This window comes from Dicentrarchus labrax, unplaced genomic scaffold, assembly GCF_905237075.1.
Source record: "Dicentrarchus labrax unplaced genomic scaffold, dlabrax2021, whole genome shotgun sequence".
Classification (NCBI taxonomy): Eukaryota; Metazoa; Chordata; class Actinopteri; family Moronidae; genus Dicentrarchus; species Dicentrarchus labrax.
In genome coordinates this window covers 15,380,361-15,407,517 of record NW_026136718.1, presented here as the reverse complement: position 1 = coordinate 15,407,517, position 27,157 = coordinate 15,380,361, and the positions used below count along the sequence as shown (strand labels likewise).

The 27,157-nt window shown below is 42.5% G+C and overlaps 3 protein-coding genes across 4 annotated transcripts; 2 read left to right on the top strand and 1 right to left on the bottom strand.

Moving 5' to 3' along the window:
* The first annotated feature begins 3,919 nt into the window (after nt 1–3,919).
* Nucleotides 3,920–11,156, top strand: tab3 (TGF-beta activated kinase 1 (MAP3K7) binding protein 3). Of its 2 annotated transcripts, none has more exons than XM_051376678.1 (7): nt 3,920–4,110; nt 4,836–5,007; nt 5,255–6,521; nt 7,420–7,580; nt 7,914–8,007; nt 9,719–9,802; nt 10,276–11,156. In XM_051376678.1, exons 2-7 carry the CDS (start codon nt 4,906–4,908, stop codon nt 10,419–10,421), a joined length of 1,854 nt encoding a protein of 617 aa, XP_051232638.1. In that variant the 5' UTR covers nt 3,920–4,110; nt 4,836–4,905; the 3' UTR covers nt 10,422–11,156. The 2 variants fall into 2 exon arrangements, with proteins under 2 accessions (XP_051232638.1, XP_051232637.1); XM_051376677.1 differs by having other exon boundaries at nt 4,812–5,007.
* A 467-nt stretch (nt 11,157–11,623) lies between these two features.
* Nucleotides 11,624–18,162, bottom strand: tmem47 (transmembrane protein 47). The gene is made up of 3 exons (XM_051376679.1): nt 17,678–18,162; nt 13,164–13,304; nt 11,624–12,933 (listed from the first exon to the last, which is right to left on the bottom strand). Exons 1-3 carry the CDS (start codon nt 17,901–17,903, stop codon nt 12,755–12,757), a joined length of 546 nt encoding a protein of 181 aa, XP_051232639.1. The 5' UTR covers nt 17,904–18,162; the 3' UTR covers nt 11,624–12,754.
* Nucleotides 18,163–21,389: 3,227 nt separating this feature from the next.
* Nucleotides 21,390–27,046, top strand: prrg1 (proline rich Gla (G-carboxyglutamic acid) 1). The gene is made up of 4 exons (XM_051377647.1): nt 21,390–21,514; nt 22,426–22,466; nt 23,290–23,450; nt 24,370–27,046. The coding sequence occupies exons 2-4, from the start codon at nt 22,457–22,459 to the stop codon at nt 24,832–24,834; spliced, it is 636 nt and encodes a 211-aa protein (XP_051233607.1). The 5' UTR covers nt 21,390–21,514; nt 22,426–22,456; the 3' UTR covers nt 24,835–27,046.
* The last annotated feature ends 111 nt before the right edge of the window (nt 27,047–27,157 follow it).

Below are 27,157 nucleotides of genomic sequence, written 5' to 3'. Positions count from 1 at the left end.
TATTTTACAGGTTAAATTGCAGATGTGAGGATAAACGACGAATGTTACATAATTGCAGCAGTCACTGTGTCGAGTTAGAGGTGTTGAGGGTTTGGGAAACCCCCAACAAGAGGGCCAAAGCTCCAGCTAATACTGTACTTAGAAGTGAAATCTGAGAGCCAGATCATCACTGGAAGAGAAAGAAATCATTGTTTTGATGAAAGAACATAGAGACAACTGGAAGTTTCTTACTTGTAAGTAATACAAAAATAAGACTGGTTGTAAAATAATACATAGACAAGTAGCCAGTGTTATATTACATGAAAGAGGACAGCCAATCTGCACCCTACAGTGTGTTGAAGGGGCTCCTTTTACCCCGTCATTTATTCACTTCCTGCTCAGATTAAGGCATAAATTGGTGGGGCTGTGTTCTGTGAACTCTCGGGGGCAAAGGGGCTCCGCCTGCTTCTGTTCTGAGTCCTGCAGGGCATCAGGGACAACAAGGGGACTTGCTTTAAATAGCACCCCAGTTGTGGCAACTAATCAACACTGTAAAGACAGCTAACCTGACTCAGACTGGGCCTTAGCCTCAGCTGCTGCAGCTCAGCCCTGACACCCCTATAGATATTTCCGTGGTGGTACAGCCCACACCCCCTGCTGAAGCCCCAGTAGACTGGCTCAGCAGGTCAACACTGTATCATGTGTTGGTGGGTGGATGCACCAGTGCCAGCTGTCCACACCTCTACTGACCACCACCTGCTTATTCTGTGAACACTGGCTTTTATATACAGATCAAACAGCACACATTGTCAACAAATCAGTGAAGACTTCACACACAAACCCTCGTCAGTTGAACCGCTGTATCACAAACACAATCAAACTGTCAGGTGAGAGATCATCTCTGACTCATCTCAGTCTGCTCACTAATGCTGATGAGGTGCTTTCTGGCCAACAAAACATCCTGATGGCACTGCAATAAAAACTCTTTCTCATGAATGGAAGCTTATAGTGATATCTGTCAGTATGTCACTTGTGTTTTGTGCCTGGTGTTCTTGAATCAGCTTACTACTCATTGTACTATACTCAAAATGCACAATTTCAAAAGAGATTTTCAGGACTCTGTTCTGTCCTTGCATGTGCAAACCAGGCTAGACTGTGCCCAGACCCCATAGGTGATGAACTTTAACACCCTATGTTGTCCCTCTCTTTTGCCCTGCAGCTGTCTAGTTATAGGGTTAACTGAGGTTACAGTAGTGCTGCTGAAATGACTGAAATGTCAATTCCTTGAAGCTAAGATACATACATTTTGTGCTGTTATTCTCTTGAATATATCAAGGACAAGCAAGCTGCAATATATGTAACATGATGTGATTTACCTTAAAAGTGTAATGTCTCTCCAAAATTAGCATTACATTTGAACAAATTAATGTTGCGATTCTGAAGCACAGATATTTCTGTGAGGTTTAACTGTTTCTTTCTTGAACAAGCAGTGAATACATGTCATTATTTCCCAGCTATGACTGCTGACTGCTTGGCAGTTATTAGGAGAAAAAGCAACTCTACCACAGAACATGGGCCACCTGTAGACATAGCAGGCCACACTGGATCTGCTTTTAAAAGCACATAATGAGCTTATTAAGTGAGAAATAAAGGCTTTTTTTCAAAAGTAACAAACTTAAAATAATAATTTATGTGATGTGGTCTGAAATGGTCCAAACTTAAAATGACCCTTCCTCTGTGCAGTATTCAAACACCTAATGTCAGGCCTATCAGCTAACAGGCATCAGCACAAGTGATACATAACTGGCTTGTTGACAACTATGGAGAGACTGTTGGACAGTGGTGCTATTGCGGACTGCACACAATCCCTTAACAGCACCAACCCCTGCATTATCTAAGATTCCCATATTATTGTGTACCAGTCCACCATTGGTCAGATGCTCTGGCCTCATATATAGACTTTCATATTACAGTCGTTGCCTTAATATGCAGAAATCATGAGGGAGGATGCAATATGTTTTGCCTCCTCAAACAAACCATAATGAACATTTTACTCTAGAGAAACCCATCCAAGTTCCTTCCTGTTATTGTCTCTGAAGTGTTAAGTGCTTGTGCAAGATTAATGGATCTCTCACTGCCCCCTAGTGAAAACACACAGGAGAATGCCTCTGACACAATACTCACTTTACTGTTACAATTTCTAAACCTGTGTCCTGTTGATACTTTTGCTAACAACCAAAAACAATGAGAAGGCTAATCTCTTATCAATACACTTTCAATACTATATACTTAACTTAACCTAACCCTTCTGTATCAAAGGCTATTGCCCAAAGACTGAACGATGAACTTGATAAGGAGATAATTTTTATTAATCAAAAGGGCAAGTAACTAAAGAATTTTAATAAATAAAGCTCAGCATGATAGCATCAACAAACTCTTGTTTGTTTATTTCCCCTACATAATCATCCAAGGCCCCCCACCCCTGGCTTAATGCCCCATCAGGAGGGCTCGCCCCAGTTTGAGAACCACTGCATTATACAAAGCCTTTTTTCTCCTTCTACATTTTTTACACTTATTTGTATTGTGATTGTCAGTTCAGGGCAGCATGCCAGAACCAGTTATCAAGTCATGCAAAATGAATTTAGATCAGATGACAGATCTCTTTTGTTTGTTATGCAGGCCGTAGACTCACATGAGCATATGAAATATGACATATAATATTGTTGGGGAAACATGCAGCAAGAGGTGGATGGGCGTACCTGTAGAATAATTGAAAGCTCTTCCTCTTCAATACATTTTACACACTTAACGCTCTGTATCAGAGTGTGTGTGTGTTTCCTTCCTCATAGAACAATGTACAGAAGAAAAAAAACATTTCAGCTGATGACTTTTGCAGAATTCCAGTCCCTACAAAGAGAGTAGCAAAAAGCAGTCATGGTCAATGCATTTGTGTTTGTTTTTTAACACTATTTCAGAGTTTTATGGAAACTCGTACCTGTTTTTGCACTTTAACAGGATATTATTTACTTTTATAACATGTGACAGTTGTTATTTAGATGTCATTTGAATTGTGTTTAACAATGTGCCTTTTGGCCATGTCTTTTTAGAAAACCAAATTTTAATCCCAATGGTCATGAATCCAAGTTTTTTTTATTCATCTGAATATTGTTTATGCTTTAGCACCCTATTGTCACCTATTTTAGGGCTCTAACAACAATATTAATCATACCTTAGTAGATTAGTGGTGTATAGCTGAATGGAGTTTGTTGGATAACTTATTATTTAATAGTACATATATATATTTTCAAGGAAAAGTCTTTTGGGAACAAAGAAAAAACAGAATTGATTCATGTCTTCTTAAAATACTTTTATCAGAGATGATTTTACTTTAGTTCTTCGGTTTTATTCTAATTAGTTTTTTATAAATTGTTCTTAAATTATTGAAATTGGTTTTATCTGTGTTATTATACATTCAAATCAAACTATTTTATAACTTGTTGATTGTAACGTTCTGTTTTTTGTGAAGCACTTTGTAACTTGCTTTTTTTAAAGATGCTCCGTGGATAAAGATTATAATTATTATTTCAATGTTTAAAGTGTAGTATGTACAACAGTTTTTCATTCATCAGGTTTGATGAGATTTTTGGTGTCCTACGTTCAATGGTATTTAAATCATAATATTTGTTCGTGATATTTATTGGTAGGGAATTCATATCGGCTGAATAGATCAAATAGCTCCGGTATGTCGAATCATTCTGTATTTATAGAGACTACGCTGTTTTTCGAGGAGAAATGTTTGGCTTTGAGTAAAAAAGAGTAAAAACTGAATGGAGTTCTGCCACACGGTCAGCAGAGGGGCACGGCACGGCACGGCACGTAGAGACATGCGCACTAGTGACAGCGTCGCTCTAGCCGATTTGAACAACTTCCTGGTCCGGGAAAATCTGACATTATCGCGATAGACAGTTCGTATGCGATCCAGCGGCAGCGGCCTGACGCTGGAATGTGAAACTACAAGTTATTTGGCCAAAACAAACATTATACAAACCTCGGAGCACCATTTCAGAAATAGCACAACTCTCTTCAGGACTCAGCTATGGTCCGAGACAGGAAGGAGACTCTGAACATATGGTAAGATTTTATAAAAGCCGTCAGGGGCTAATGCTCGCTGACTTTAGCATGGTTAGCTTGCTAATCCATCAACACCCAGGCTTGTGACAGCTGACCAGCCAACAGGACCGAGCTAAGGCTAGCACTAGCCGAGTTAGCCTTCAGGACGAATCGGGTTAATCTTATTTGAACAGTTGACTTGTTTATTTTTTTTTGGGGGGGCTGTGTTGGTGATTTAAGTTACGGGTAACACCGGACGGTCTTCCAGGAATGGCAGCGTTGTTTCCTGGTAGCTACACAGCCCACCGGTGTGGTTGTTTGTGTGAGAGATGCACGGCGGCTAACTGATGCTGATAACTAGCCTGCTAGCTAGCCAGCGCTGGTATGTCGTCGTTGCTCGGTGCAACAGTATGGCTAAACAAACAACAACAACACACTGACAGCCACCTTGCTACCACTCGTGTGCTAATGTGAATGAATGCCAGTGACGCTGGCGTGTTGTCTTTGTGCTCGTGTGTTATATTCTGGCTATTCGGCCTCTGTTGATGTTTAAATTGTGCTGTTTTTTTTTTTTTAAACCTCAGGCTGACATGTCTCACAGACACTAGTTAATTGATATGTTCGCTGTAATTACTGCTGACACATGCTGAGACATTTGGCAGGCCAACGGAGCTAATAGGATTGTCGCGAGCATTCCCGTGACATTTGAGTTTTGTCCTCAGTTTTGGCCATCTCTGCATCTTCAGGGGATGAGACGAGGTCGGTTGTTTCAGCGTTTGCAGCTTTGGGCTCGTTGACTCTCTGTGTTGGCTGAGGATGGCGCAGGGAGGCTCTCAGCTCGACTATCAAATCCTGCAGGACCTCAAGCATCGTTTCCCAGAGATCCCAGAGGGGGTAGTATCACAGTGCCTTCTGCAGGTATTCTCTTTCTCACACACACACACACACACACACACACGTTCACTCCTGCATCTGCTTAGAAAAGCTTTGGTAGATGGTCGTTTTATTTAATTTTTCTTGCTATGTGTTTGTACTACCCAATTACCAACCTCCAGTGTTATCCCTTATTAAGTATGATGGTCAGTAACAAGTATCAAGATGAGCACTTAAACACTCACACTGATACACACTGCATGACTAACACTGTTCTCTGTTGCGGTCCCAGAACAACAATAACCTGGACCTCTGCTGCCACCTGCTGGCTCAGGAGAGTAATAGGTACCTGTATGGCGAGTTCCATCACAGTCCAGAGGAGGGGCGACTGAGCCGAAACCACCTGCTGCACATTAGCCTGGGCTATCCAGGCTCAGAGGCAAACAAGACAAATGGAGGAGCAGCAGGAGTAGGACGCTCCCTAGTGCATAGCACCAGTGACAGTCATATCGAACCCCAGCGGCCCAGCTACCCTGAGCCACTGTCAGCCCCTGCCACCATGGCACCCTCCCCAGGTTACAATCCTTTCTTTATGAACGATCAGAGCCGGTCGGCTAGCACTCCCACTCCTCCACCCACAATACAGGGCATGTCTCCCACATACGCCCCAGTCCCACGTTACACTATGAACCCTATAACTGTCACACTTCCACAAAGTATACCCAATGTCCCACAGGCTCTGCAAATCCCTCCTGGGCACTATCCTAACAGCACTAACCCCACCTTGTATATTCGACCCTCACCCTCCCAGAGCCCACAGCCAGCGCCCTGGCCCTCCTCGGGGGCACCTGTGTATCAGCATCAGCAGTCCCCCTACAGTACTCCCACATATGGCTCGCCTTACAGCTCCCCGCAGCATCAGGTACAGCCACCACAACCACAACCACAGCCCCAGCCGCAACCCCAGCACCAGCAATATGTCTTCCTTCCTATTAGCTCCCCCACCCTTCCCAGCATGCCCTACCATCACCAGCAACAACCCCAGCAACAGCCAACAGTTTACAGGCCCTACCACTCAAAAAGCTCCCTCAAGAACCAGATAGAGTTTACCTTAGAGGGTCCACGACCTCGCAGCAACTCACCTGTGCACACCCCCCACCCCCAAGGAGCGCTTTATATGGCCACCAGTCCCTCGCCCAGCTCCCCTTCGAGGGGCATCACTATGAGTGGACCTGCAGTCCCGGCATCCTTCCACCATGGGATGTACCTGCAGCATCAGGGCCCAGCTAGACCTCGGCCAGCCTCTTCTCCTCAACCGGGCCAGTCAGCCTACACCTTTAAAATCAAAGTGTCCCCAGGAGGCCAGGCCCAGAGGCCACCCAGTTCACCTCCTGTGGCCGAAGCGGAGTCTCTTCTTAACATAGTAGACCATGGGGCACACCACGCTGCCCCTGCACCCATCCTGCCTATCTCCGCTCTACCAGGGAATATCGTCAATCAGTTTCAGCAAATGCCCCGACGTTCAAGCTCAGGCTCTGATGACTATGCCTACACACAAGGTAAGGGCTTTTATCTTTTGCTCTGCATGTGTGTGACTTTCTTTCACTACTGTTTTCTAGTTGGAGTTGACATTGGATTCATGTTTGGGGCTGTGTTATCTAAAAACACTATTTTGTAGAAGTAATGGGTGCATATCATCTCAGAATTGGATTATTTTGTGTATCGGTGGTTAAGATGTGGACCACATAATAACCGTAACGTCCCTGGTTTTATTCCAGCTGGGTGTATTTGTTGCTTGTCATTCCCCCCTCTCTGTCCCCATATTTACTTCATGTGTCTGCACAGTCACTAATAAAATACCAAAAAAACAAGAATGGTCATGCTCACCTTCTAATTTAAAGGGTTACACTGAATAAACTGAAAACTGTATGTATTCATAAATATATCTACAAATATTTAAGACCTAACCTTGTCGCAGATTTTTGATAGAATCCAACTTTTTATGTCATACACTGCATCTTTGTGTGCTTGGCCTGTATAGAAGGTATTAATCCCGCAGTTCTCAGTAATCCTCACATGCCAATTTTGTTACAGCTTTTTTTGAAACTGCTGATTAAGCAATAAATAATGAGCATAATTTTGTGGTGTTTAGCTGCCCTTTTGGCATATTTTGTTATCATATAGACTTTCTCCCCAGCCATATAAATGATGTAGTTTGTGTGACTGCTTTCTGTCTGTTTGTCCTCTTTTAGTGAAAGCAGATATACTGCAATTGATCTTTATTTCACAAATTGTCTGTGTTGCTGCCTTTTTAGTGCTTTTTGTTAAATGTTGTAAAGTCTGTCTTGGGCTTGTTTATCAGTATGAAGTAGTAACAGAGCACTAAAGTAAGAGGTTTTCAATTAAATCTTATTAGTCTTGAATTTCAAGTGTTTCATTTGATGTGTTTCCCTACAGCTCTCCTGCTCCACCAGCGGGCCAGGATGGAGCGTCTATTGAAGGAGCTGCTGCTGGAGAAGCAAAAACTAGAGCATCTGAAGGCTGATGTCAACAACATGGAATATGATGCCCTTCAAAGACGCTTTAGACGAGTTAACTCCACCAGTCTTATACCCAGAGTAAGGACTGAACATCCGTACTTGGACTCACACTTGCATTGTTTTGTTTTTGTTTTTTATCTTATGTCACCACAAATCTTTTTATACTTTTTCACATGCTCAAAAGATGCTGATTCAGCATTCAGAAGATTTTAGACTTTATCTTTATCCCATAATCATGGAGGCTCAGTAGGCTGTAGCAGCTTCATTGTAACTGACATTCTGCAGCATGAGTAAGACAAATTGCACTATTGTATCAAACAAAGTTACTGTTGTTTGAAAGAAGGAATGGGTAATATTTGGTTGTCTATTTTTGTCTAATCTAACTGGTTTGTGTGTTTGCTCCGGCCGCAGCCTGAAGAGATGACCCGATTGCGGAGTCTGAACAGACAGCTTCAGATTGATATCGACTGTACCCTGAAGGAGACAGATCTAGTGCAGTCTAGAGGTACACAGAGATACATACATACATACATACACACACACACACACACACACACACACACACATACATACACAGACAAACGTCACATGCATACACATAAATGCACATTCCTACACATAAACCTTTGAAGTGTGTCTCTGATTTATTAGAAAACATTGATCTTGAAAGAGCCAAGCCCAGAAGCAGACAGTTGGGTCCAAAGTGATGGATGAGGCTCCATCACACTGTATACAGATGCAGCGTTCTAAAATGACCGGCTGGTCCGTGACAGGACCCAGGCCGAACCAGGGTTGACCCTCATTGGGTGCGCAGTGTTTGGCTGGTACGTGATCCTAGTTGATTGCGTAATTGATAACAGCATTGGCTCGAATGCCCCTAATCAGAGTCTATGTGTATTAGTTGCAGTGCTTTATATATTTACCAGGAGTTGTGTTTTTGGAAGCTGAAACGGTCTAACTGGCAGCAGGCTCTCGAGTGTGACCAATTTACTTACAATCAGCCCAATGCCACCAAACGTTGGGGCTGTGGTCTTCCTGGAAAATTCCTGGAGCATTCTTCTGCTTTGTTTCAGTCTTCCAACTGCCTTTTGGCAAACGAGATATCATATATAAAAGTTGTTTTTAACACTAGTTTTCTCTTTGGCACTCTTCCACAAAGGGGCAGCACAAGTCTCTCTTCTGAGCTTTTTGAACGCTGCCTTCATTCGCCAGTGCCCTTGTTGCACTAGCATGTTTTTGAGGATGGCCTGCTGCAAAAAAAACTAGAGCACTTGCTTGCAGAAAATTCTACCCATTTGCAAAACAAATGATCTGATTGTAAGCCTGTAGTTGTTAGACCTATATTTCTTTTTAATGATGATAGAGCTATGCACAGCGTACTTAAGCAGACATTGAAATCCCATGTTGATAACTGTCAAATCTTATTTGGGGAAAAAAAGCCTCCTTTTGGCTATATAAACACTCAAAGAAAAGCGGGCTTCCTTATTTCATTATGCAGTTGACTTAAAATGTGTTATCTTGAGTCCAAGTGAATACGTGCCAGAAAGAGCAAGGCGCTGTTTTCTGGCAAAAATGTGTAACTGTGATTTTTTTAAAAATATATATGTATATTTTTGGGGGTCTTTACTTGACAGGACAACTGAAGGTTGGGAAGGAAAGGGGATGAGACGCAGCAAAGGGTCGCAGGTCAGACTTGAACTTATGGCCGCTGCAGCAAGGACTGCATAAAAGTTGTGGGAATAGTTCTTAAATTGCCTCATTTATTGTAGCATCAGTGATTGAACTTGTGGCCATTTAGGTCAAATGATGCGTTGCATTAACAAAATGCATGGGGCTGCATTGTTTTAGGCGTGCTGCTCCAGCTGCCAGTGAGATGATTAAATGCAGTCCAGGATGGTCAGTTTGAGTAATGAATACCTACATTTTTGAGTTTTGGATGAGAAAACACTGCACAGCAGTGTATAATACTATGAGACAGCTAGCCAGATGTTTCAGTACATTGCTGCAAAAATTGAGCTAGGTTAAACTTTTTTGCTTGTTGACCCTGTACTCTGAATTTGCTGGAGTCCTCTGCGTTGCAATGAATGAGAAGGCTGTTATTGTCGGTCTGAGCATGACAGTCAGGCTCGAAAAGACTGGCTGGAAACTGATTGGACGTCTGGCTGCGATGGGCACCCAAACAATCTTCTTTATCTGATTTCTGCTTTCCTCCACAGGGAAGTTTGATCCAAAAGCAATGAACAACTTTTATGACAATATTCAGCCTGGTCCAGTAGTGCCGCCCAAACCTGGGAGGAAAGGTAAGAATTGTCTGGTGTAGTTTTCAGAACATAAAAGTCACTTATGATACATTCTTATAAGGTTGTGCAAAGAAAAGAAGAAAACTTTATGTTCTTAAGCATAAAATCATACATTGATACTGTTGCCAAGATACAGACTGAGTTTCAATGCAAGGCCATTCAGGTCATTACTTAAAGTTTTTGAAAAATTTTTGTTTGAAAACCGAGACTAATGGCTTAACTGACTGTCTGTGTTGATCTCCACAAATCTGTTGGCATGGAAACAAGTTGAGAAACCTTGCCCTTTGCTGAATGGCCATGTCTGTCAACATTTATACTGAATGGTGTGCGGCATGCATGAATGTTCTTGAGTGACTGCCATGGTTAGTTCCAGCTCTGAGTTGATGACACTGTAATTGTTGTTGTGTTAAGCACTTTATCACATGAATAAATCAGCATTTTTTAAATATACTGCTTCTCTCTGTTTTTGTCAGATGCAGAGCAGGGCTCCAAGCCAGTGCCAGGGCCCCAGAGGGACGAAGACTTTGAAGGCGCCCAGTGGAATTGTGAAAGCTGCACCTTCCTCAACCACCCTGCACTCAACCGCTGTGAACAGTGCGAGATGCCACGCTACACCTGAGCTAAGCACTGTGCTGTATTGCCCACCCCTGCCCCAGCCCCTGCCAATCCTTGGATAGTATAAGCCCCATCCCTCCAAAATCTGCAGAATCTAGAGGTCTTGCCCTGTCAATCAATATATAAGTCCCTCTTACCTGCTGAGGAAGAGCCACTATCCCTCTCTGCCCACTTCTCCTGCTCCCATCTACTACTCCTGTGCACTTTGACCCTTGTTTCCATTGGCGGATGATGATTATTTTTTGTGACAGCTGAAGACTCTTCTCATGTCAAATGTATAAAAGAGGGAGTGACACACTGCGACTCTGGCAGCGGGTGGGTCGGGGCTTCAGAAAGGTCGAAGTGACCAAGGATTGAAGAGGAGGAGCTACGATTTAGTTAGAGAACATTCCATGCAGAATGAGTGACTGCCCTGTTTACACATCTGCGCCCATTCCTGAACTCAAAATGGAGACACCTCCACTTAAATCCAGGACTTGTAACTCCCTCTCTGACAGTGGAACAATAAAAGCAATGGTATATACGTTCAAATGCGAAATGTAGACTGTACACTGTATCTGGCTCTGTATTAGAGCTTATTTCACTGAAAGAACACTAAAGACATTTGCATAGGAGTATATTCCTGGTACTTTTATGCATATTAAGCCACCCTGTATTATGTGTTCAAATGATGTTGATTTCCTGTGCAAATGCCTCAACTTGCTGTACTTAATAAAGGAGCTGATTCTATGTGACTTGACCACGCACAGCTGGCACATTTGCACAGTTACTAGGTACTCCTTTACCCCAAATGAACCAAACACACATTTTTTGTATTTTTTTTTTTACCAGTAGATCTTTATTATGTTAGTAATGAAGCCAGTGGGAATCAGAAACACAGCAACAAATGGTAGTGGCATGCACACACTCACTCACTTCTACTCATGTTGCAAGGGGGAGTTTCTGATCACCTCGAATGATGTTTGAGAAGACTGTTACTACCAGAGCACATCAGTACGGGTCTTCTGCTGCCACACGTCTCACCTCTCAAGACCACACTGTCCTTTTTCAGTTTAGAAACTTTTAATGTTTTTCTTGATTCCATAACACTACTCATGCACATTGCACTCAAGCATCTCCTTTACTTTACTTTATCACAAAGCTTAACTTAGATGCAAAAACTAAGTATGCTGAATTCTTCAAAAACTACAATGATTTTCTGCTGCAGCCTCTTGTTTTCTGAAGCAGAACATTCTTATTCTGAATGGTGCTTAGTCTACAGAGAGAAGATAAGGAGGCATCACATGGGGAGGTGTATGAGCACATGCTGTGTGGTATGATCATGCAGACATGCGCACACACACTCAGCAGACATGGTCATTTGCCATTTCCCTTCCCACTGGTCTTCTTAGAATATAGGTTTATTATGCTTATTGCACATACTTACATATAATACAATAATTTTGTTTATCAAAAAAGCAGGTATAACTCAAGTTATGCTGCAGATTTACATTATGCAGCCATAGGGTTCACCAACTCTGTGCTATTCATTAACCAGTAAATGTTCCTCTCACCAGTATGATATCATTTAGAAGGTAGCTGTGGAATGTTTTTACTGTCTTAGGTAGCCTATGTTTATTATGAATATCTCAGAGCCTTTTATTAGACTCAAAAAAATAAAGCCAGTCCTTTGGAGCTTTATGACATGCTTTCACAAAGCTATTACACTCTACAATGGGAAAAAGGCTAGGCCAAGTTCCAGATGTAGTGTATCTCAGGAAATGCGGCATTTTGTATTTCCTTAGGTGTGCCCTGTCTTCCTCGCTTTGTCATCCTCAGGATATCGCTTCAATAGGATATTTTTCTCCCTGAATCCGTTACTTCCCTGATTGGCCTGAGTTTACGTCATTCTTTGCCTTCTCTACTCTGATTGGTTAATTAGTCCACCAATTCGTCCTAGTATGGGGTCAGTGAATCCATCTGTTCCCTCCAGATTTTCTGCCCAAATCTAAGACCTACTGGAGTTCCACTTAAAGGGGACGCAGACTTCTCTGAGTGGTGACATTCACTCCCAAATTAAACTGTCTGGTTTGGGTTTCTTTTTCACAGCTGGGTTTGCTGCCAGAAAAAGAAAGCACGGGACTCTGGTCCAGTGAGTGAGGATAGTCTTTCAGAAAATAAGTTCACAGTATCAAATGGAAGAGCTCATTTCCAGTCCTGACAACTAACAATAAGCATTTTGTTTATTCCTATTTTTCTAGCCTGTGGTTGTGCATTGTGTAACAGACAGAAAGTTCCTATTACTGAGAGGACACTGGATGAAACAGAGTCTCAATTTCTCTTCTTGTCTCGCATATTTTAGTAGTAGTCTTCATAGTTCTTGGGATTGAGGCAATAGAGGATGGCTCCTCCAAAAGAGAAGATGGTGGATCCCCAGGCAAGGCCATAGCCCCAGTTAAACTCGTGATACACCCTCAGACTGACTGTCTCTATGAACTTGATGGGGAACAGGACCAAGCTGCACACCTGGAGCACCACTGCAGAGGAAAATGGGAAAGAAAAGTTACTCAAAAAGTGTGAGAAATACATACAGAATGATAAAGATTAAAACTAAATGAGAGGGAGGTTGCATGGCACATGCCTTGGATCTTTGTCTCCTGACAGCCAACATACCATAGACAAGTTTTTATTGGAAGCTGGACAGACATTTTTTGGTATTTTTGGACTATCCTTTTTTCTTCCAGTGAGAAACAATCTCTTCACGTACCTGCAGAGAACAACATGACAGCCACAGGCTTGTAACAGCGACTCCTGGAGCTGAAGCACAGGGAGATCAGCGCCACGAGGAAGGAGAGCAGGGTGAGGGCCGCCCCCCCCAACAGCAGGGCCAGTGTGGCGATCTGCCAGTCTGAGACAAACACACACAGGGACAGAGAGGAGGGGTGGGGTGGGGTAGAGGGGGGTGAGGGAGGAAAGGCATGAAATCACACTGAGATAGAGAGTGACATAGGTAGCTAAAACGGGGTTACTCTGGAGAGCCGTGTCTGTGCTGTTGACAGGAGGCAGGGATGTGGATAGATAGACGAGGAGGGATAAAAGAGAGGAGGGAGGAAGCAGAATAGGTCACAGGCCATGTTGGTGAGCCACAGTAACACTGCCATGCTCAATCTCACACGAGAGTAAAATGATTCCTCCCACTAAAGTTTGTGGCAAATTACCGCAGTGTAAACAAACTATTTGCGGTTCAGACTGAGACAACTCCTCATGCATATTCTGAGAAGCAATGGCTCATAATGTTTTGACATGAACCGCTGGGGGGATCCATGGCCAGTGGCAGTAGAAGAATGTGAACCACGCGGTGAATAACTCCTCAAAGCTTAGCGCAGCAGTTTGTGGCTGACAAGAAGCAAACAAACGTCTGGCTACACACAAGATTCCAGCGGGTCTGTAATGGATCCTAATGCAGCAGAAAGGCAAAGTGATTCTGTGAGGTGACTCAGATAATGAGTATCCCTCTCTCTTGGCCGGTGCCAGCTCAGCAGCATTCTCAGCATTTCATTCAGATTTACTCCAAAAACACTCGACTGGAAATAACTGCCGTCTCAATCTCGCTTCTCTATGCTTGTTGGACAGTAGGGACAAAACTGGGAAGCCTCTAAAGTGTGAAAAAAGGAAAAATATTATAGTTTAGATTTTTGTTTGCTTCGTGCAAAAGAAAAAAATCACATCAGCAGAAGAATTTGTTCGAGAATAAAGTTTGTTTTAGACTGAATTAGCCATGGGACGTTAACTGAGGACTGTTGAGAGACAAGCTGTTGTTTGTGATTAAACGTCTCTGTTTCGAAGCTTTGCTGCGTACTCGTGGAAACAGGAGGTCTATATGTAAACAGGCAGAGGATATTATGATGAGGCATTTGATTACACAGGAGGAAATAATTTAAAGTACAGTGGGTGAAAAAAAAACAAAAAAAAAAACAAACATCAAAGCATAACGGGGGCTGTGGATAAGTGATTCAATATTACAGTGGGTGGAAAAGTTTACACTGAAAGACTTAAGTTTAGAATATGTTTTGTCTTTTTTTTTGTTAGTATACACGGTATTTTCTATTATGGAGCCCAGGAAATAAAAAAAAGATTAAGCATTGCCCACAATGTTTCCTCTCTATTGAGGCAGAAAATCATTAAAACATTCACCCGTGGAGAGAAAGTGACGGAACATAAGCTGCTTAAAATACAGTTCCCACTCGTGTTGGAGGGAAACTTTATTCCAGGGGCCAAGCAGCTCAAATATAAACAAACATCAACTACTTTTGACCAAATATGGTCCAGGATTTAGAGTTTAAAAATGGGCCCTGTCACCACAGGATGTTGGAAAGAGCCCACAAAAAGCAGAGCACCCGCTCCCCTCCAGCCTACAGCTTGCACAACATGAGGCCCCCTTTAAGACCGACCCCTTGACTTTCTCTGCCACCGCCTCACTGGCTGCCTCTCAGGGAAAAAAAGCCACCGTGATTTGACCTGTAGTTGTCAAAGTCCCATTGGTGGTGAGATATCTTCTCTAGGTCAATTTGGTGCCTTCAGCTCAGCCAGTCTGAAAAGCCTTATCAGTGCACCCATGAAACAGCAGGATGCAGAGAGTCATCTCATTTCAGATTTGGAACAGACCCTGTACGCTGTGCAAGAAACACAGCCAGAGTCAGAGTGCTTAAAGGCTTTGACGAGCAGGAAGCGCCAAACTATTAATCTGAGCCCCGCGTGATGACAGATGGAAAAAGGAGATACAGTACACAAGATCGAATCTGAGCATTAATTATGGTCCCATGTGTGCCTGTCAGGGATAGCTGAAGTGTTAATCAAAAAGATCCTTCAGGGCCCCAATTCTGTTCCTTTGTCTGAGACAATGGTAGAAGATCTGTGTCACAGAAGAGCCTCGAGTATCTCTCTTGCTGTCACACACACACACCCTGTATCACTCACTCAAGGCAGCAGGATGGAGAAGTTTAAGAAGCAGCGAGATCTTCCACCAGAGGCCCCAGGTTCAAGCACCCAGGGTCCGTTAGCACGATGCTGAACCTTAACTCGCTTCCTGTATCCAACGCTGTGCTGTGGCCTTCTTCAAAGAGAGGACAGACACCCAAATATGGGATTGATAGGGTGTTACATTATTAATATGCTTTGCGATCGCTGCGTCTCACTGAGCTGGACTCGCTCACACTCTGGCTCCACGTTCGGCCCCTTCTTCTCGCACAGACCTGGCATCCCCACACGCTGCGCTTGCACGACTGTTCCACATTCCTAGCCCTGTGTCAGGTCTGTATCTTTTATACTTGACCCCCGACCCTCTGCTTAAGTGTGTGTGTATGTGTGTATGTGTGAGAGAGAGAGAAACTGAAAGAGGAAGAGTTACCATTTCCGTCTGTATATTTTAAACACTTCATGCACATGTAGCAAGGCAATATGTCATGTCTACTTTCTAATTCACACTGCATATTATTCCCAGACACACACACACACACATGCAGGCCTTGCAGAAAAAAGCTCAAAACATCTGAGCGGCCAGCTGGTGTTTCAAACTAACAGGATTTATTTAATGCCCAGAGCATGACACCGAGGAAATATTGGGGGGCTGACGAGGGGGGTAGAAACTGATTACTGGGATTCAAATCAATAAGCCCAGCCAAGCACAAGCCTGGGGAAATGGGCAGTTTGCTGTGTGCATTTACTCTGGTATGCTTCTGCTGAGAGCTGACACGGAGACTGCATGTCTTTATATGGCACCAAAGTGCACTTTGTCTGCGCTGACAGAGGAGGATCGGGGGCCAACGTGACCCACAGTTACTCATCTCTCAGACAGAAAGAAAACATTTTGTCTGACTAACAAAAACACAATTCACCACTCAGCACACAGGAGGAGGTCAGAGGCAGCAAAAAGCCAAATATATATATAGCAGCACACACACACACACACACACACACACACACACACACACACACACACACACACACAAATAATGGAGGAAGCTGTAGTCAGGAAGCCAGTCTGAGATAAATCTATGTAAGCTTTACCCTCATTTTACATCTGCTGCAGAGGTTAGACATTGATAAAAATCACACAATATATTCACACAATAGTAAACACTACATATATTCAGTTATAGTGAAATCCCATTTAAAGCCTTGCAGTCAATCCTGCCTTTAGTGAGCTTTGAACTTTTAGTTTTTCTCTTCATTTTTGAGGCTTTAGTTTGTGGTGTTGTTTGACCTGCACTGGATTATACTATAAAGTGTTCCTCTTATTTTGTCCACCTTACAATCCAGTGTAACCTAACACAGCAATATCACAAACTATGGCCTCTACAAACGGGGCCAGTGTCTCAATAAAAAAAAGCACATTATAAGCGTCACAAATTGCAGGGCAGTTGTTGTTGATTGCATTACACTTTTTATAGATGTCAGGCATAAATATGATATATATGATTAAAATTGATTTAAAAACACTTAATGGCCGGCTGTGGTGGAAATATGAAATGTTTCCATAAAAAAAAAAGAAGCCTTCATGGATACTTAATGGGGAAAATCAGCATTACTGGAGTGCTTCACTTGTTTCCCTGGTTACTAATCTCCAGGCATCTGGATCTCTGGGGAGTTCTCTGCTCTGAGTTGCTCTGCTCCTTGGCCGGTGAAGAAACCCACACAAAGGCTCATTTTGTGCGCAACAAAAGGCCAAATGAAACCCCAGCTGGACCGCTCCTGGCGAGGCAGAATTCCCACATCATTCAGTGGCGCACTGGGCAAATGTTTCAGAGAAGTTTACTAGATAGAAAACCAAAGGTGTCGTATTCATCAGACTTTAAGACTCGAGGATAAACTTTCTCTTTTCTTTTTTCGTATACTCGATTATTTCCCACTTCAATGTGCAGCTCATTGTTCGCTATCTTATTTCATGCAGAAAAGTTCTGCAGTTTAAATTAACCAGGCAATAGCTAATTATAAAGTAATTAACATTTAGCACTCTCCTGGGTGATGTTTTATAATTCTCACCCACAGAACAGATTGGTTCAGCAGTGCACTGTCTGCAGGGATCCTTTGTTAGCCCTGAGCGCTGTGCATCTCACTTTCATTTGAATATGAATGTGGGTGTCTGTCTGCAACCCCGAATCCTGCCATTTTCAAGGCTAAAACATCCCTAAAACTAGAACAACCCAACTGGTTTAAAAACTTCCAAAACAACATGGTGGCGCATCACCCCCCCCCCATCAGCCACCATAAGGTCTGTCTCACCGGTGGTCAGCGTGCTGTTGCAGGACCACTCCTCGGAGCTGACGGGCTTCCAGCAGGACACCCACATGGACAGGTAGTACTGGTCGTCCGCCGTGACCCACGCCGGGCTCAGCACGGCCCCGACATCCAGGCACAGGGCGAGAAAGACGCACACGAGTCCCACCAACTTCAGGGGCGTCATCACCGACACCCGGACCTCCTCTGTGCCGCTCACGGATGAAGCCATATCTGAAGTATCTTACTCATTAAGAAAAAGAAGAAGAAGAAAAAAGAAGATGTGTGTGTGTTTTTTTTTTTTCCTGGCTCGTTCCTCGAACCCCCCCCAAAAAATGAGTCAGGTTGAAGTTGTGGTTGTCCTTCTCCTCCCCTGCTCCGTGCCCGTGCTGTGGGTAGCAGGATGGAGAGCCGCCGCTCGCTCCGCGTCCTGAGTCCAGAGGACGCTGCTGCCGCTGCTGGTGATCAGCGCTCTGCGGACGGGACTGTGCTGCAGATCACTGAAATAACACAGCGCTTCACCTGCTGGGTCCTAGTGCCTAGACCCGCTCTAACACAGAATCTCTCTCTCTCTCTCTCTCTCTCTCTCTCTCTCTCTCTCTCTGTTAGTCCTCATATTCATTGATGGAGGAATAAAAAAGTCAACAGGAGTCTGTGAGATCTGTGGCTTATACATTTATGGTTGGTGGTGTTTGTTAATAATGCTCCTTGAAACAATCTGATTTACACAGTGTACGTGCTATGGAAGGGGATTAAATAAATGTTTTATAGTCAACTTCTTAGTAGGGTTCCAACTAGCAGAAGTGCTGATTCCACAGCTTTCATCAAGGTCCAATATATCAGAATATAATGCACCCCCCACAACTTTATTATTATTAAAGACCCTTTTCTTTCTCCCAACAGATTTAAGCAAGCCACATTCTTCACTGGTACTATCCAAACCTTAACCTATTTTCCTACAAAGCCTTTTGTCTGTGATTTTCAAAAGGCATTCTGGGAAATGAAGACACCACTGAAGTGAAGTAGATGGAATATGGGGGCACTCAATGGTTGTTGTACTGAACATGACAAACAGACATCAAAATATTATATTTCACGCAGTCACATCATCCTCTATGGATTAAACTGAGATCTTTATAAACTTTTGTTATGTTTTATTAAAGTTTATTCTTGATTACAAGGTTTGTTTGGATATTGTGGTGCCTAAAATAGTATGAATGAAATTGTGATGGATATGCTGGTTTAGAGGTTTTGCTGCTGTGGTCTGGGAAAAAAAACTTTGTGGAATTCGTAACATGCAGGACAGACAAGTAATTTATCATTTTTCCTCATTTAACTTACACCCATGGATAAGCATTCGTTTCAGTGGTTTCACCTTTTAACTGCCTGCTGTTCCCTTGCGACACACTTTACCCTACTTCTTTTCTCCTCTGTTTCTTCAGGTGATACTTTGTTTAACACCCCATTTCTCTCTCTCTCTCTCTCTCTCTCTCTCTCTCTCTCTCTCTCTCTCTCTCACACACACACACACACACACACACACACACACACACACACACTGAGGGAAGCTTACACTGCTCATTTTTTTTCCCTAATTGAACTTTGTTAATCCTTCATCCTTAGGGAAGAATCTCGGAATTAATTCATATTGATTAACACACACACACAGACACACACACACACACACACACACACACACACCCCCCCCTACACACACAAACACGGACTGTTTAAAACAAATTACTTAAATTTGTTTACATTTAAACATTTGCAGCATTATAATATCTGTGTACAACTCCTTTTTCATTCACTGTAAATTGAAGTCAAAGGTTACTGCTGGTTGGTGGAACCACTGAATTTATTGTAAGAAAATGAAAGGATTTGAATTAATTCCTTTATATGGTGGTAAAAATCTCTCTTTCACTCTTTCATAGCAGTTTGATTTGACTGTGCATGTGTGTGTGTGTGTGTGTGTGTGTGTGTGTGTGTGTGTGTGTGTGTGTGTGTGTGTGTGTGTGTGTCTTTGAGTTACAGGAGTGTAGGTCAACTGTTCCTGGCGGCAAAGTCTTTCAACATCATTACTGATGATTACAGATTGTAATCAGACTCGTTGGGTACAAACACTTAAACACACACACACACACACACACACACACACACACACACACACACACACACACACACACACACACACACACACATAGTTCTGGTCGAACAACAAAACTCATCAGCATTAATACAACATTACTGCTGTGGAGTTTCTGCATATTTCACTGCTCAGATTACATTTTCAAACTGACTGACAGATGGAACATTAAACAAAAGTTAAAAAGTGCGGAAAGAAATTGATAATTTCCTCTTCTTCTGCCATCAATAACTGTCTGGCAGAGCACCACAGCTGATTGGTTGATGTGAGCAAACAATGGACAAAAAGGTATCCGGAAAGACCCAGTGGTTTACAAGTTAATGGAAATTTATCCAGATCTGTACAGTATATCATATCATATCATATCATATCATATAAAAATAAGAATAAAATCTGTCAAGATCCAGTCTATAATCTTCTGTATACTGGCCATAAGTTTTACGATAACAATCATATCCAAATTTTTGTGCATTTAATTCATTGGCAGGTATGAAGAAATGTGAGGCAAATACAAATATAGTTATAATTTAAAAAGTAATTACAGTTTATTGGAATGGAATTTGTTTTCTTTCATCCCAACAGACTGGATTTAAAAATAAAGTAGATTTTAAATTATGCAATTTGTTACCAAAGGACCTGTGTGTAGGATTTAGTGGCATCTAGCAGTGAAGCTGCAGATTGCAACCAACAGCCTGGAAATAAGAACGGGCTGTAAAAATGTGAAATGCCCTATCTATAGCCAGTGTTTGGTTTGTCCATTCTGGGCTACTGAAGAAACATAAAAGAGGACCCACTCCCTGACGGCTCATTATAAGGAAACAAGAACACAACAATTCTCATTTTCAGGTGATTATTCAATAATTAAAACATACGATATTTCATTGCTGCCAATAGATGTTCCTAAATGTTACATGCTGGACCTTTAATGCCACTTTGATTGATTACTATTGCTGCACCACATGGCTAACACTGATATTTATTCACAGAACACTTATCAAAGCCTTTTTGTTCTTTGAGAAGAACAGAAACCATCACATCAGTCAGATCCAGAAGAAGGGACTAAAATCTGATTAAATATGTAGATATTTTTTTTACATTGTCATCAATTTTTATTTCAAGTTTATGAGATACGTTGATATATTGACTGCTGATATCACTTGCATAGTTTAGATGAATAGCAATAGACAGTAAAAGTTTTGTTTAAAATGATAGGAAACAACTTTTTATATTATATTTTTTTTGCCATCATGTCATGGGGTGGAGGACCAGAAATGCCAGCAGAGTCACATCCCTGGGTAATTAATAATAATAATAATAATAATAATAATAATAATAATAATATGTGCAAAGATAGGATATAAAAAACATAAAATAAAATAAAATAGATAAAACATAAAACATTCAAGTCGACATTATAAAATATCATACAAAGAAAGGCCAGTCGGTTTCTCTGAAGGATTATTTGAGTCGATGTGTCATTTAAAGGGATTTGTGCAACATAACATCATTACGTTAGTTACACTGATTGGGGGCAGTGCGTGTTGATCTGCCTCTTTAACTCTGGGGAAAGGGGGCAGTTCGTGGGACCGTTGTAGAAAACAGAGCTGTGCGCCTGCGCACCGTGCATAGCAACACTCAGGTCAGGGGCAGCAGAGACGACGAGGGATCGTTTATGCGCATTTTGGGGACGAAAAAAGGTGAGTTTGCTAAAGTTTATTACCCCACTAACATATAGAAGTAAAAGCCTGTAACATTAAGCTGAAGTCCTCGTATCCACCTCTCTATCTGGGTATCCGGGCAGTCGTTTGAATCATGTGTGCCTCGTTAAATCGCATCCGACGCTGAAGGCGCACTGATCCTATAATTCATCCCCGCTTGTCAATACACAGGACGCCGCTAGCCGACACACAAACGTGGCTCATACGGACGAGAGGAAACCTTTAGCAGCCGCAGTGAGAGAATAACATTGTTGTAGCTTTCCTCTCTCCCTCTCTCCCTCTCTATCTCTCTCTTGTGGTTCGTGTAACGGGGCGGAGGCGCTTTGTTTGGGATGTTTCCGCTGCTGCTGATCTATTTCGGGGAGCTACGAGCAGGATTCCCGTAACACCTCCATGTGTCACACTGGCCAGCAGCCGCCATTGGTCACTGTCACCTCGGTCAAAGATGTCTCATATTCTCAGCACAACAACGCCCTTTAACGCCTAGGTTGTTGAAACAATAGTCTTATCCATTCATGCTGTCTGTTAGTCTTTTTTTTTAACATGATAAATGGATGAGATGTTCTCATACAATTGTGCTACTGTTAGGGTCCTGCATTAACTCAGTTTGCTCTTCAAATCAACTTTTTAATGGAATTTCCCTTTAGGGAGAAGTGTTATAATTTATAATTTTAGATATTCTCTACTGGATGGTCTCAGCTCTTAAAACATGTGTGGCATTGCCTCAGTCTCTCCTCAGTCCTTGTTGCTGCTGTGTAGGAGTCTAAGAAATGTCTATTTATATTAAGAAAGAAACAAAGGAATAGGGGTAGTTTCTCCCCCCCCCAGAGGGAGTCTTTTGTTATCAGCAGGTTCAAAGCTGTACTTAATGTGTGTTTGGTTTCCTACAGATAAAGCACCCCAAACAGACTCGCAGGAATCATGGGGAGTGGTAAGTTTATTAAGATTACTTCACATGAACGTATCACTCACAGATTTCACCAGAAACGCTCCTCCCATTTCTTGTATTTTCTTCTGTATTGTGTTTCAACATTGTTTGCCAAACACAAATTAGTCGCTGGAATGTGTCTCTACAGGTTTTTTGTGTTCCCTTTCTTTCAGATTCTTGTTTTGCTGCATTTTGCCCCCCTTTTTTTCCCTTTGTTTTTCTTTTAAGTGTTGTGTGTTTCACGTCCCTGGATTTGTGAGTCACACGTCCGCCATTAGCTGTTAATTCGGCAGCACATCAGACATTCCCAGGGCATGTTTTGGCATCTTGTGTGCAGTTTCTGTTGGAGAGTTTATGTTCTTATCCTGGACGTGTGAACAGAGGGACGCTCTGTCTCTCTCTAAGTTCATTCCTCCAGCTTCTCTTATGTGGCGCAGGGATGGATGCCTAAATCAAAAGAGCTTTTGTTTTTATGCAGAAATGTGGGCACTGGGCAGCGCTCGGCTCTGCTCTACAGCCTTTGTTTCAGTCCCCACCTCTCTCCCTCGCTCTCTTTTTTTTGGGATCTCTATCCTCTTTTCCTCCTCCTGCCTCACTCTTTTTTCTTTTAATACTCTCTGTTTGCTTAAATTTCCCCCCTTTGCTTCCTCCTCCATGCTGTTCTGCTTACTGACTCACCCCTTCTTTCCTCTTTTTCTCTCATTTTCTTGTCTCTGCTTGTTATCTTATATATACTTTTTTTTTCTTTCTCACACATCTCTCAATCTAACACCCCCCCCCTCTGCCCTTGTGTTTGTCTCTCCCCCTCCTGTCTCCTGCCCTGCAGTGTTCCTGCCGGCAGACGCGGCCCACTCGGTGCTGCGGAGGCTGCGCAGGGCAAACTTCTTGCTGGAGGAGATGAAGCAGGGTAACATCCAGCGGGAGTGCCGCGAGGAGATCTGCACCTATGAGGAGGCCCGCGAGGCTTTCGAGAATGACGAGAAGACGGTGAGAGGATGAGAGATGAATCACATCAGACCTACAGTTCCTCCTTTCCTCAAGGCTAAATACACACAGGGTTTGAAAAGTAGAACAAAATACCTGCCACACATTGCATATGGCTACACCCAAATAAGCCACATAAAGGGATGGTTCTGTTAGCATTAGGTGGTTTGAGTCACTCACCAGTGGTAATGTATGTACAGGGATCGCTCCAGCTGGGAGTCCTGTGTTCAGAAGTTTCCCAGCCAGCTTGTGAGTGGTCAGCCAAAACTTTAAACAAAAATAACAAGCAACAACCCCATAAGCTAAAATACAGTTATCCACAGGATGGTACACAAATTAAATGATCTTCCTGCAGCTTCATTCTCATAATTAAATCTTATTTTGAACTATCTGTAGCTGGCTGGCAGCAATCTGGTACACAAGAAACACCCAGCTGGAGCTAAAATCCACAAATCAATATTACTACTGCTGAGCAACTCATATCAGCTGCTCTATGTAAAACATCTTTTGTAGGGTTCATGTGTCCACTAATGAAATCCTACACTGAGAGTGGTAACTTGTGGAATGTGGGTGTTTTTTCAGGAAGTGATGATTATCAGCAGGAAGAACAGCCGAGTGTATGCTAGAGAGGGAGGCGTATTTGTATTTGACTATTGTCAGAGGCCAGAGAGCAAAGTCACGCAGATGGACGTGCACAATCATGTGGTTGCTTTTTGTTCGGGTTTTGTTGTCTACTGCCTTTGTGTTGCAGTAATCCAGATAAAAAGTATTCATACACTGGACACTGGATGTCCTGTGACCCTGTATTTTGGAAACGGTTATGTTCCACTACGTTACCACTGTAGCCTGAATGAATGAGGCAGAGAAGATGGTTTTTATCTGTGACAACATGTGCGTCTGTCTGTCTTCTGATTGCCTGCAGAGACGGTTCTGGGAGGAATATGTGCGCGAGAGCAGTCCATCAGGAGGGCTGGAGACGGTGGTTGGCGGAGTCCATTCTCTCTACTTGATTGTGCCATTGCTGCTGGTTGTGCTCATCATTGCCGCAGTCGCCATCACTGTGTGGCGCTGCCATTCCCGCAAGCGCTCACAGCGCAGCCCCAGCCTGGGACACTCACATCACGACCACGTCCTGTCAGTGGTTTCTATGGACCATTGGGGGAGGGATTACCACCATGGTGACCAATCAGAACTCAGCGTCCACAGCAGCCCAGCTTATCCAGGCTCAGAGCTCACATCAGGGAGAGGAAGCGCCGGAGACCCGCCGCCATCTTATGAGGAGGCCGTGGGCAGTACAGATGTCCAAATAGAGACGGAGCCGCCTCCACAGTATGAGGATATAGTCAACACCAGCTCTACTAGTGTCAACGGTGGCCACGGGAAGTAAAACTGTCTTTCACTACCACCCCAACAAAAGTTCTAACCCACACTAAGACCATCTTTTATCATTTAGCAGAGCCACTGTTGTGGTATCACCAGCCTTACCCATTCAACACAAACACTGTTAACTGTCCGGTCAGTGGACTAATGCAATCTTTCCCGGAGCCAGCGCTGTTAAAATTTGCACTAACCTTTCATCAATGAGGAGAAAGTGATATTGCAATACCAAAACCAACCGACACCTCTGCTGAATTTCCTCAAGTTGCATCTATGCTGTCGCAATGTAGCAAATCATTTAACTCAGCAGGCATAACAAGTGATGCATGTGGCCTAAAGAAATAAGGGTTTTGATTGCCATAATGAAGGATGATTATTCTAAAAGTGTATTTGGGGTTAGACCGATGCCCTTTAGTTAGTGCCAATTTTATGGTAGTAATTGTCTATATTTTGCACCTATTTTTAATACCTTTTTAAATTTGACCTCTTTGTTGTCAAAAATAGGTATTTACTTTTCCACCTAGCATTTTGTACATTGAATATGTTTGCAAAAGTGTTGCTCTTCAAGATTCAGATACAGCATTTAGACCACAAAACAGTTCCAGTGAAACCCAAATTGAAGTTGCTTGCATTAAGCAATTATTGACCACCAGGGGGTAGAAAGAATAAAAAACAAACTGAAAATCAAGTGTTTCAGGGACCAGTTCAATTCAATATTAACCTGTTAGCTTTGGTCTGACCGACTCCTGATATAAATATCTGGGTCTTTAGCTTTCTAAGTACTAAAATACACTCTTAAAATCACTCATTTACTTCAGCTCTTTACAGTTTGGTGCTGAGGAAGTAGTGGAGGCTTAGCTTGTGTGGGCTTGGTAACTGTAAATAGCACATAAAAAGGGAGCTTTAAGACCCAAGTATTTAGTTAATAATCAGGATATGGAATACAGTTAGTCAACACTTGGAGAGCTTCAGAGTTGGATGTTATTCTCGTTGGGTTTGGCACTACTAGTGATTCTTGATTACAGTCAGCAATCAGATTCACTGTTGAGATATATAAAATATAACTTATTACAGGTTTAAATCGTCAAGTTGCCAAATAAATGCATCGGTCCAACTTCAGTATACACTTGTGAATGTTTAAAATTTAAAATGTCCGTTATAATGGGTGTGTTGAAATGTGTTTTGTGTATGGGTGTCCTATGTGCTTATATGTTGGTAATGCATGTAGCTTGGTCTGATGTTGGATCTGGCTCTGCACTGTTTGTTGATGGTCAGTGCTACACTGGCCCATGTCCACCTCTGGGCCATTGACAGTGGCCCAGAGCCCGCTTTAACTGTGAAAATCCTTGCCTCACCTTTCCCTTAAAGCAAATGTAACCTTGTTAGATTTGACGACAGTCTTCTGCTGTGCCACTTTCACTGATAGTACACAGATTATTCTTCAAATTGGTTTGCAGCTACACCACAAATGTATGTCGTGGAGTGACTTGCACAGGAATGTGGGACAGAAATCAGTAGAAACAGAAGCTTTTGGAAAAGTCATCTGAGGGGAGAGATTCTGTATTTAACGTTGAAAAGTCAATGTTAAGCATGTGTAATGTTCCTGTATATAAATATGTATAGTCTGTATGTGTGGAAGTAAATCACGATGAGATTGTTTTTTTTACTGCATAGGAATGCAGTGGATGCATTAATACTAGTGTAACTACTATACAGTAAGTTGTGAATAAATGAAGGCACTTTGTGTTTAAGCTCCAAATGAGCAGTTTGATGGAAACTAGGACAGTCTGGTTTGACGTCTTCAGCGTCACTCTCAGCCATAACGATGTCACTGTAATCCTCTGGAAAAAGTGCTCATATTCCATATGCAATGTTGCTGCATACACTCTAAAAACCAAATATATCTGTCTAATGTTCACAGATACTGATAAATGTCACATTTCAGTCTACACCTCACCGACTTTGAGCACTGATTAGTTCTTCTACTTTTTTTTGTGAGTTGACCTGTGAACCTCAGCACTTGCTATGACCTTGAACTGAGTTGTGCTGGTGGGGGTAGCCATTTTGGTTAGGTCAGTTGTACTGTTATTTGCAGAGCCCTTTTTTTACAATGCCTTATCAAACAAACAAAATGTTATATAACATTAAATGCAAGGGAACTTGTTATAAATCCTTTATGTGCAGAAGCTTGAATTAATTTGTAATAAAATATAAAAAATGTGCTATACGTTTCTTTAATTTCATTCAGTGTCTTGTGAATGTGATCCAGGGAGTACAAATATTCATTGTTGTAAGCGTTTTTTTTTCCCCCACCGTTCTCCTCTACAGCACCC

Excerpts from the sequence above, each read along its gene's own strand:
- tab3 (XM_051376678.1), top strand. The coding sequence starts at position 4,906 with ATGGCGCAGGGAGGCTCTCAGCTCGACTATCAAATCCTGCAGGACCTC. Across the intron at positions 6,522-7,419 it reads TGACTATGCCTACACACAAG|CTCTCCTGCTCCACCAGCGG; the intron begins GTAAGGGCTTTT and ends GTTTCCCTACAG. Across the intron at positions 7,581-7,913 it reads CCACCAGTCTTATACCCAGA|CCTGAAGAGATGACCCGATT; the intron begins GTAAGGACTGAA and ends CTCCGGCCGCAG.
- tmem47 (XM_051376679.1), bottom strand. The coding sequence starts at position 17,903 with ATGGCTTCATCCGTGAGCGGCACAGAGGAGGTCCGGGTGTCGGTGATG. Across the intron at positions 13,305-17,677 it reads CAACAGCACGCTGACCACCG|ACTGGCAGATCGCCACACTG; the intron begins GTGAGACAGACC and ends TGTTTGTCTCAG. Across the intron at positions 12,934-13,163 it reads TGTCATGTTGTTCTCTGCAG|TGGTGCTCCAGGTGTGCAGC; the intron begins GTACGTGAAGAG and ends TTTCCTCTGCAG.
- prrg1 (XM_051377647.1), top strand. Across the intron at positions 23,451-24,369 it reads TCGAGAATGACGAGAAGACG|AGACGGTTCTGGGAGGAATA; the intron begins GTGAGAGGATGA and ends GATTGCCTGCAG.